This window comes from Corticium candelabrum, chromosome 11 (genome assembly GCF_963422355.1).
Source record: "Corticium candelabrum chromosome 11, ooCorCand1.1, whole genome shotgun sequence".
In the NCBI taxonomy this organism is placed as follows: domain Eukaryota; kingdom Metazoa; phylum Porifera; class Homoscleromorpha; order Homosclerophorida; family Plakinidae; genus Corticium; species Corticium candelabrum.
In genome coordinates this window covers 7,936,186-7,946,185 of record NC_085095.1, presented here as the reverse complement: position 1 = coordinate 7,946,185, position 10,000 = coordinate 7,936,186, and the positions used below count along the sequence as shown (strand labels likewise).

The 10,000-nt window shown below is 43.8% G+C and overlaps 4 protein-coding genes across 5 annotated transcripts in view; 3 read left to right on the top strand and 1 right to left on the bottom strand.

The window, feature by feature from the left end:
- LOC134186648 (mitogen-activated protein kinase kinase kinase 4-like) overlaps positions 1 to 4,473 on the top strand; it is a 16,599-nt gene extending 12,126 nt beyond the window's left edge. Inside the window, exons 13-22 of one of the 2 annotated variants that reach the window (XM_062654653.1) lie at positions 530 to 932; positions 990 to 1,237; positions 1,602 to 1,672; positions 1,770 to 1,886; positions 1,957 to 1,979; positions 2,039 to 2,175; positions 3,073 to 3,195; positions 3,252 to 3,358; positions 3,791 to 3,970; positions 4,119 to 4,473. In XM_062654653.1, the coding sequence (XP_062510637.1) occupies positions 530 to 932; positions 990 to 1,237; positions 1,602 to 1,672; positions 1,770 to 1,886; positions 1,957 to 1,979; positions 2,039 to 2,175; positions 3,073 to 3,195; positions 3,252 to 3,358; positions 3,791 to 3,970; positions 4,119 to 4,148 (1,439 nt within the window). In that variant the 3' untranslated portion in view covers positions 4,149 to 4,473. Of the gene's footprint in view, positions 1 to 529; positions 1,238 to 1,601; positions 1,673 to 1,769; positions 1,887 to 1,956; positions 1,980 to 2,038; positions 2,176 to 3,072; positions 3,196 to 3,251; positions 3,359 to 3,790; positions 3,971 to 4,118 lie in introns of both variants that reach the window. The other variant, XM_062654652.1, reaches the window with a different exon arrangement.
- A 190-nt stretch (positions 4,474 to 4,663) lies between these two features.
- Positions 4,664 to 6,709, top strand: LOC134187279 (uncharacterized). Its single transcript, XM_062655395.1, has 3 exons — positions 4,664 to 5,770; positions 5,993 to 6,262; positions 6,319 to 6,709. Exons 1-3 carry the CDS (start codon positions 4,664 to 4,666, stop codon positions 6,463 to 6,465), a joined length of 1,524 nt encoding a protein of 507 aa, XP_062511379.1. The 3' UTR covers positions 6,466 to 6,709.
- A 162-nt stretch (positions 6,710 to 6,871) lies between these two features.
- On the bottom strand, positions 6,872 to 8,723 carry LOC134187383 (ras-related protein Rab-1-like). Its single transcript, XM_062655499.1, has 4 exons — positions 8,537 to 8,723; positions 8,153 to 8,313; positions 7,858 to 7,930; positions 6,872 to 7,388 (listed from the first exon to the last, which is right to left on the bottom strand). Exons 1-4 carry the CDS (start codon positions 8,720 to 8,722, stop codon positions 7,167 to 7,169), a joined length of 642 nt encoding a protein of 213 aa, XP_062511483.1. The 5' UTR covers position 8,723; the 3' UTR covers positions 6,872 to 7,166.
- Positions 8,724 to 8,949: 226 nt separating this feature from the next.
- Positions 8,950 to 10,000, top strand: part of LOC134186691 (uncharacterized) — a 1,208-nt gene continuing 157 nt past the window's right edge. The window contains exons 1-2 of the mRNA XM_062654713.1: positions 8,950 to 9,094; positions 9,233 to 10,000. The exon at positions 9,233 to 10,000 is cut by the window's right edge and continues 157 nt beyond it. Coding sequence (XP_062510697.1) covers positions 9,053 to 9,094; positions 9,233 to 9,943 — 753 coding nt within the window. The 5' untranslated portion in view covers positions 8,950 to 9,052 and the 3' untranslated portion in view covers positions 9,944 to 10,000. The remainder of the gene's footprint in view (positions 9,095 to 9,232) is intronic.

Genomic DNA, 10,000 nt, shown 5'->3' with positions numbered 1-10,000 from the left:
ATCACTTACGAAATTTATGAAAGTTAGCTGCTTACGAAATTTTGTTGATTTTCAGTATTTCTTTTCCCCAAACGTCAAACAGTAAAACAAGACAGCAAAATAGGACCACCAGTACACATGACATGTTTTAGTAACCACGTAACTCGTGATGTTTTGTCATGGGTTTCATTCTTAATTATTATTAAATGCATTTAATAGCGAAGTCTGTTGGCAACTGGCAAAGCACAGCAATTTAAATCTAAATGTCTAATTGAATAGACTGCATAGTAGCACAGTAGACATCGTTTGTTTGTATTATTAGTAGCAGAGTACACAGACACACACACACACACACACACACACACACACACACACACACACACACACACACACACACACACACACACACACACACACAGGCAAGTACAACAGACCCTGGCCAAGAAGGGTCATGCACAGTGAAGCACAGCATGACCCTTCTCGGCTTTCCTACAAACGTATTAACCAAATGATGTATGACTCATGATCAGTGTGTTTGATCCGTCGGCAGTTCACGGACGACGGAACACCACTCCTAGTCCCATAGGTGGTGCTGATCGTCGAATGCGAGTTGTAGCCCCACGAGTACTACCTCACTCGGGCATACGTGGCACGCGACCTCTTCTCCACAATCGTTCTGCATCGTTTCCGTTGGCAGTCCAACTTGTCGTCACTGGATCAACGCCCGTTGAATCATGTGGAAACAACAACTGGCCGGTAAGTCCACTGGAGATGACGAGAGAAGACGACGAGGTCGACCACACGACTCCACCACATTCAGACTCATCCAATTCGTCCGGTGTTCATGTCAACGACAGTCCACCATCATCAGTAGCTCACGGACTAGCGACCGGGTGTCTACCGACGAAGTCTGCGTCTGACACGGGCATCAATGCGAAGACTCCGACTCAAAAGTTACGACTTTTTCGCTTGAATTCAAGCTCGAGTAATATTAGTAGTGGCGCGTTTAGTTCATGTAGTGATGTTACGACGCCTGGGCAAATGCCATCTAGTGATAAGGGCAGGCAAGAGAGACAGGGAACGCGGATGGAGATGATACAGCAGGGACTGAGGCAGTTTGATGCCGAGCGTAATCGGAAGCTGCAGGAGCAGCGAATGATTGGACAAGTTTGTTATCGGAAGTCAGACGCGAGTAGCGATGTGATTGGAGTTCGTGTGAGGCATGTGAATTTTCCGTGGCAACGAGGGAGAAAGATTGGTAAGGAGGGTTGTTAGGTGGGAGACTGCTGGTTGTGAGTTGAACGGCAGAAATATGTGCACAGATGGACAGACAGATAGACAGAGAGATAGAAGACAGACACCTAGACAGACAGACAAACAGATAGACAGACAGACATAGACAAACAGATAGACAAATAGACAGACAGACAGACACCTAGACAGACAGACGGGCAGACAAACAGATAGACAGACAGACAGATACCTAGACAGACAGACAGACAGACAGACAGAGACACTTAGACAGACAGACATAGACACCTAGACAGACAGACAGACATAGACAGATAGACAAATAGACAGACAGACAGACAGCCAGACCAAATTTTTGCTTGTGATTTCAGGGGAAGGTCGGTTTGGCAAAGTGTATGCATGCATCAACATGGAAACAGGAGATCTGATGGCAGTTAAAGAGGTAACCATTTGTACTAGTAACTGAGTCCGTATGTTCACCCTTCCTTCCACAGCAATGAGCCCTTTGACAACATCTAGTCATTAATCATGTTTTATAGGTTCGCTTTCAAGGCAACTCTCACAGTGCTATCAAAGAGATTGTTGATGAGATCAAGATACTCGAAGGCATCTTGCACCTCAATGTCGTGCGCTACTATGGAGTTGAAGTCCACAAGGTCTCAATCATACATTGTTGATCCTGACAGTGACGGTCATTGTGTGTGTGTGTGTGTGTCTGTGTTGTAGGAGGAAATGTTTATCTTCATGGAGTCAGCCATTTTGGTTAGAATTTGATATCAATTATGTTCTGATTTTGTGTGGTTTGTAGATATTGTGGAGAGGGAACGATATGGCATGTTGCTAAGCAAGGATTGCCGGAAGCAATGATTCGCTCTTACACACATCAAATCCTTGTGGCTATTGAAGTGCTGCATCGAAATGGTGTTGTACATCGAGATATCAAAGGTCACACAGATGTAGCAATGGATGGACAGACAGATAGATGAACGAATAGACAGACACATAGACAGACAGATGGATAGACAGCAGACAGACAGATGGACAAACAACAGACAAACAGATGGACAGACACATAGACAACAGGTGGACAAACAACAGACAAACAGATGGACAGTTACACAGACAGATGGACAGATAGCAGACAAACAGATGAGCAGACACACAGACAGACAGAGGAACGGACAACAGACAGACAGAGGAACGGACAACAGACGGACAGACGAACAGACAGACAGACGAACAGACAGACAGAGGTACAGACAACCAGAGGGACAGTCACACAGACAGATGGACAGACAACAGACAACAAACAGACAGATGAATATACAACAGATACACAGATGGATAGACATGCAGACAGACAGATGGACAGACACACAGACAGACAGATGGACAAACAACAGACGGACAGATAGACAAACAACAGACAAACAGTAGACAAACAACAGACAAACAGATAGACAGTTACACAGACAGATGGACAGATAGCAGACAAACAGATGAGCAGACACACGGACAGACAGAGGAACAGACAACAGACAGACAGGTGAACAGACAGATAGATGGACAGTCACACAGACAGATGGACAGACAACAGAGAACAGATGAACACAGACGACAGATAGACAGATGGATAGACACACAGACAGACAGATGGACAGACACACAGACAGACAGATGGATAGACACAGACAGGCAGACAGATGGACAAACAACAGACAGGCAGATGGACAGACAACAAACAGACAGATAGACAGACACATAGACAGACAGGCTAGCAGACATCGCTTTAGTCTACTTGCTACTTATTTCATTCTGTAACCATCACGTCTGTTTGTGTAGGTCCAAATATTTTCTTGTCAACCGACGGGCTTATCAAGTTGGGTGACTTTGGCTGTTCTGTGAAGCTACAGAACATCAACACAACGATGCCCGGTGAAATAGACTCAACAAGAGGGACAGTCGGTACGACTTTGGTTTAGATTCTATTTGGACCAAGAGTGTGAGTGTTGGTTTGTTAGCTTATATGGCACCAGAAGTGATCACGAACGATCCAAGTGTTGGGAGCGGCCGTGCTGCTGATATTTGGAGCTTAGGATGTGTTGTAGTGGAGATGGCAACTGGAAAGGTTGGTTGTTATGAAAACGAAGGAAGGAATGGATGGACAAACATGGAGACAGACATATTGATGGGTGGATGATCATATAGACAAACAAATAGATAGACACACAAATGGACGGGCAGACAGACAGACAGACAGACAGACAGACAAATGAGCAGACAGTTAAATGAACAGACAGACAAATGAACAGACAGACAAATGAACAGACAGACAAATGAGCAGACAGTTAAATGAACAGACAGACAAATGAACAGACAGACAAATGAACAGACAGACAAACAGACAGACAGACAGACAGACAGACAGACAATAGATAGACAGAATCAGGCAGGTAGACAGACAGACAGACAGACTGATGGCATTAGAGCAACTATGATCATACATCATATAGAAATGTGCTCAACACCAACCTAATACAATCGACTTTGTTCTCGGCAGCGACCGTGGCCTGAATATGACCACGAGTATTGCATCATATTTCAAGTCGGAAACGGCAACTGTCCAAAGATTCCTGACAATCTTGGTGAAGAAGGCAAGAATTTTCTTCGGCTCTGCTTCAAACATGACCCTAACACCCGCTCCACAGCCAGCGCGCTGTTAGATCATCCATTTGTAAAGGTACGTACAGCCTGTCTGTCTGGCTGTCTATTGTTTGTCCGTCTGTCTGTCTGTCTGTGTGTCCGTCTGTTTGTCTGTCTGTCTATTGTTTGTCTGTCTGTCTTTCTGTCTGTCATTGAGTAACAACAGACTGATGTTTCAATTCTAGATTGGTGCACCAAACCTACAAATCAACTAGTAGCAGCTGTGACCTCATATCTATAATTATCTCGTCGACTTGGTGAAGAATGATTATGTTTATGTCCACATGTGATGGAAATCAAGCTGTAGACATGACAGTTATTTTCCCTGTTAACCCTCCGCCCTGCAACGAACAGTTAGTCATGATGCCAAGGTGTTCAGTAACAAGCTTGCTAATCGTCTTAGTATTCCGAAATGCATACTACAAGCCAGATTGCGTACACGTAAATTTATATTTGTTGATATCAATTATGTTTATATAATACAACATAATAATTAATGACAGAATTCCAAACTGCTGTCAATAAAAAATGAAAAATTATTTCCAGCATATTTTGATGTTGTGCAATTCATACAGTCTCATGGCTTGACCCACATGGCTACTGAAATATTAGCTTACCTTATCTACTTTCATTATCTACTGCAACGCTCAAATCAATCTTCAACAGGCCGCACACACCCTGCAACATATTAATTAATTAAAGTACGCGCCTGCGCGATCTATGTCTATGTATGGCTGTAGAGTGTCTCAGAAGAGATCTCACCGAAAATCTGGAAAATCATGTAAAAGGTGAACGTCGCATTGGCTTAGATTGGGGTGGAATCAGTCTGCACGAATATCAAGAACGAGAACGTTCCACTAAAGAGCAGTACATCTCACATGTCGACGTGGAGACTATTGAACGTGTAAAACGTGAGGTAGAAGCCACAGTGTTTGCATACAGTCGCAGACAAGTGGAGAAATGTTTTAGAGATTTATCTGGGACTGCGCATGAACAATATGAAGCCTGCAGGTCGATGGTTTCTCAGTTATTTCAACCTTTATTCAATCAACTGAGTTACGATGCTGCTGATTGGTTTTCTTCGCTGGGTGGAGTTTCAAAACTCATGACACTCCTACAGAAAACATATTCTGATTTTTGCTCTTCAAACTGGGAAGATCAAGACCTCGAGTCTCTCTGCTTGGTTGCCTTAAAAGCAATGAAATGCTTTGCAAGCAATAATGAACGATTGTTGATAGCTTATGATCATGGAATGTTGGACATGATCATAGATGTGCTTTGCAAGGCAAAGACAGGACAAATGAAGTATGAGTGTGGAAGTCTGAGTTGTGAATTTCTTGATGACAAAGTGTGTCAAGTCAAGTTTGTGCATTCGGGGGCTTTTCGACCTCTTCTTGATATGGCATCAGATCCAACCACATTACTTTATGTTGTTGACTCTATTATTGCAGGCATTACATGTTGTGCTGTAAATGCTGCTGTGTTAGACTCGATGATTGAACACGATGTTGCAGGTCGATTCCTCCATTTAGCACGGAATGTTTACGAAATGCATCAACATGAACTATCACAATACACGTCTGTCTTTCGAGGTGTCAATATCCTTGGTCTTAAGCCACTGCACATATCATATTTATGCTATGTTGGAATCGGTCTGTTGTTACATCAACGAAGCCGGAGACATTGGCTGGAACTTATAGACATGGTTAGGACAAATGGCCGTCCAGACAGCTGCAATGCTGCAGCATCCATATTGAAGGCAATGCCACTGAGTGAAGTGGACAAGGAGATGTTACAAGCTGTAGAGTTATTTACATCAGAAACAACACCAAATCAAGTACAGAAATAAGGATATTATTTTATTTATTTTATATTAAATGGACGGGAAGTGTCTTCAACTGTCTTGTCTGTTCTACCCACTTATCACCCATTTGTGTACCTTTAGGTGTCGTTTTCTTGTGTGCTATTTGTTATTTGTTTGTCTATCTCTTACTACTACTCTCTATTTGACTATGAGAAAGTTCTGCCAAACCACTAACTATATCTGTATAATGGCTAGGTTCGAATGGCTGATAATAATCGATATCTATGGCCAGTATTTACTCCATTCACGTGTCTCCTCCAATCTCAGTATCCACAAGTTAGAGAGATGGGAGCATTTGCACTGGCAAACCTTTGCCAGGGAGATGAAAATCGTGACACTATGAGAGACGAAGACAACAGCAACGGATTTGATCTCTTGCACTTAACAGTAACGTGTGGACAAAATGATGGCAAAGATGCCAAGATGGATAAGACGTATCAGCTGTCAATGCAAGCACTTTCATATGTCAGTTTTGCCTCCTTCACAAGGTAACTGATGGATAATATCTGTTGTATTTGCAGGCAACTCCAAATGACATTCGTCCTCCAAAACTACAGACAATTTGTATGTTTTACATTTCCAACAATTTCTACAGTCGGTTCAGCTATGCCGTTCTTCAGTGTTTACCACTCCATTTGCTACAGGACATTGTACCTTTTGAAATATAACACAATGACGTTCGACTGCAGGTGCATGTAATTGCTGTTTGCAAGTATTTCTAACAGTTTATGGCAACGTGAAGTTTAACAAACGTGAGACAAGAGAAAGCTGGCTGAACATGTCTTATAATGTAATTTTTCACTGTTCAAACTATCTAGTTAAACTATCACTCTGCTTTCCTTGCTCAAGGTTCTTACTCATTTGTAAGTTACTGAGCTACTTTACTGAAACGAGAGATGACAACAGAGTGAGAATCGTCCAGTAAGGTTTGCACCATGCCCAGGCCTATCTAGAGAAACGTGACGTTCTCTAGGTAGAGCTAACTAATACTAAATGCACCACACAAGTATGGATCATACACAATCCGTAATAAAATTGCAAACTCAAGTGTTCATTACAATGTGTTCACTAGAATGTCTGTCTGTCGTCTGTTTGTCTATTGTCTGTCAGTCTGTCTGTCTGTCTGTTGGTCGCAGCTGCTCTCCACCCTGCAACAAACAGTTAGCTGTGATGCCAAAGTGTTCAGTAACAAGCTTGCCAATCAACTACAAATTTATATACTTGTTGATATCAATAATGTTATATAATACAACATAATAGTTAATAAAAAATTTATGGACTCAAGGTTTATTATAATTAAGTAGCGTTAGGTGTATGACTGTGTGTGTGTGTGTGTGTGTGTGTGTTGTTGTTGTTGTTTGTCACTATTCTACGGGCAACATGCCCAGGTGCCTTGTCCAGCACTCGGCTGGTTGTGTTCGTGTAAGAAGAGACTCTCCATTGGTGATGCTGTCGTGGAGGGAGTTGACAACTGCTCTTGACTGAAACGTTCTGTGATCATTTGCGTGAGTGTGGTGAAGGCCTCATTGACGTTGCTGTCAAGTTTAGCACTCGTTTCGATGTATGACATGCCGTATGAAGCAGCTACGTCCTAAGGGAAGCAGATGAGGTTAAAATCGAAGTCTCAATTATTCAACCTGACAAATGATTATTTTGTCTGTCTGTCTGTCTGTCTGTCTCTCTCTCTCTGTGTCTGTCTATCTCTGTCTGCCTGTCAGTCTGTCTTTATTGTATGTCTAACCTGTTTGTCTGCCCACCTGTCTCTCTGTCTGTCTCTGTATGTCTGTCTCTGTGTGTCTGTCTGTCTGTGTGTCTGTCTGTCTGTCTGTGTGTCTGTCTGTCTGTCTGTCTGTCTGTCTGTCTGTCTGTCTGTCTGTCTGTTTATCTGTCCATCTGTCTTTCTGTTTGTCTGTTTGTCTTCACTAATATAGCGACACACCAATATGCCAAATGTACATTTTTCTGTGTTCTAGTAACAACAAATTTTGATGTTGTAATATGTACTGCACATGCATTTATGCATTGCTACATTACACTATCTTAATCAATGCTTCACTCACCCGAGCTTCTTCACAGCTAACTTCAGCCTCCAAGTCACTCTTATTTCCTACCAATACTTTCGCTACATCAGATCTGCAACAGACAACATACATGCACGTGTGTGCGCGCGTGCACACACACACACACACACACACACACACACACACAGTGACACATGCACACACAGTGACACATGCACACACAGTGACACACACACACACACACACACACACACACACACACACACACACACACACACACACACACACACACACACACACACACACACACACACACACACAACTTCAATCTCACTCTGTTCTACGAAGCAGCTCTGGTAGCCAGTAGGTTTTGATGTTTTCGATGGATTGCCTTTGTGAGACATCGAAGACAAGCATTGCACCCAGTGTTCCACGATAGTAGATTTCAGTTAATGAACGATGCCTCTCTTCACCGGCAGTGTCCCACAGGTGTAGCTATCATCACAAGTTATGTTACCATCTTTGCTGTATGTCGAGTATGGTGTGTGTGTATGTGTGTGTGTGTGTGTGTGTGTGTGTGTGTGTGTGTGTGTGTGTGTGTGTGTGTGTGTGTGTGTGTGTGTGTGTGTGTGTTCGTCTGTCTGTCTGCCTGCCTGCCTGTCTGTCTGTCTGTCTGTCTGTCTGTCTGTCTGTCTGTCTTTCTGTCTTTTTCATTTACCTTTAAGACTTTCCCGTCAATCCTAATATTATGAATGACGAAGTCAACTCCAACAGAAAACCCAGATTGCGTTTCATCAAACGTGTGCTCATGGAATCTTCGCAACAAACTCGTTTTCCCCACGCTAATGTCACCAACAACCATCACTTTAAGAACACTTAACGATGACACACTCAATGACTCCATAACCACGCCCACCTACTAGCACATACTATTCACGCTTGCGCAGAACATAATAAGCACGTGCGCGCTAACTCAATAAACGTTATTCACTCAATTATGTTTACCGCATTTACAGGTTTCGCGAATAAAGTATAAAGACTGTACTTTAATGAGAAGTACGGTATGTACATACAAACGCTCTAATGATTTATTTCATTGTACATGTGGATTACACTACGCATGCGCAATATTTTAATGACATAATGTCACGTGAGCGAGCTCGTGTTTTCTAAATTAGGTAGCGAAAGTTTCCGACGTTCGCTCTGCATTCGCATTCCGTCCCGTCGAGGAGCAATGGGTAGCTGTTGTCCGTGCATGAGCAATGGCAACGGCGAGGTGAGTCAGACTGTCTGTGATGACACACACACCGCACTTCCGATCACGAGACTCCCACACACTTCTTCACTCCATTCGCTCTCATACTCACAGAGACGTCGACACACTCAACAATAAACGCACGCGTTCTCTTAACAGGAAGAACGGCCTCTCATACGAGAAGGAAAACACCCGAACGCGGCGACACTGACCACGTCAGTGAGCGACTCTGAAGTCACTGGCTCACACAGCCCGCCCAGCGCGCGTCCGAGATATCTACAACCGATGCGGATGGAGTCGCTGCGTATACAGAAAGTCGACGCCATGTTCGAGCGAGCGGCGACGCCGTTTAATGTGATTGTCGAGCATTACGCGAGAGTCGAAGAGTCGAACCAGCAGTTCCGTGACACGCTGCAGTTGCCTCATTCCGCCACGTTCCTCGAGTGTTTTCGCAATATTCAGAAGAAACTGGGCAGCACCGAGCTGCACGTGGTCTACGAAGGGCAGTTTACGTTGTTGAGTATTGAGGATTTTGAGAGTCTGAGGGAGGATGTACGCCGGGCGACTAAGCACTTCCGGTTGATTATCGATGCTTCAAAGCAGCTGCTGGAGACAGCACCGCGTGTGTGTGAGGAGTTGAGATCGTGTAGTGAGGAGGCGAGGAGAATGCTTGATGAGTTGGGGACGTTAGCGAAGGAGGCCGGGTTGCATATGATGCAGAAACTTGCGGCTCCGAAAACGTATGCGAGCAATAGGACGCAGCTAGTGAAGGGCCCTGATTCTGTGCAAGTGCTCATAGGGAAGACGGAAGAACTGCTGAAAAGGATTCAGGAGGAAGCGAAGAAATTTGACAAGGAACGATATCAGTAGAGTGGAGCAGAGCAGAGTAGCCCGTAGACAGGATTAGATTTCCTATACTGTAGGCTG

Bases quoted from the DNA above. Each gene is read 5' to 3' on its own strand.
- LOC134187383 (XM_062655499.1), bottom strand. From the start codon at position 8,722: ATGGAGTCATTGAGTGTGTCATCGTTAAGTGTTCTTAAAGTGATGGTT. The intron at 8,314-8,536 runs GTAAATGAAAAA...TTGTGATGATAG, and splicing joins TTGACGGGAAAGTCTTAAAG to CTACACCTGTGGGACACTGC. The intron at 7,389-7,857 runs GTGAGTGAAGCA...TGCTTCCCTTAG, and splicing joins TTAGCTGTGAAGAAGCTCGG to GACGTAGCTGCTTCATACGG.
- LOC134187279 (XM_062655395.1), top strand. From the start codon at position 4,664: ATGGCTGTAGAGTGTCTCAGAAGAGATCTCACCGAAAATCTGGAAAAT. The intron at 5,771-5,992 runs GTACAGAAATAA...TATAATGGCTAG, and splicing joins CAGAAACAACACCAAATCAA to GTTCGAATGGCTGATAATAA. The intron at 6,263-6,318 runs GTCAGTTTTGCC...TTGTATTTGCAG, and splicing joins CAATGCAAGCACTTTCATAT to GCAACTCCAAATGACATTCG.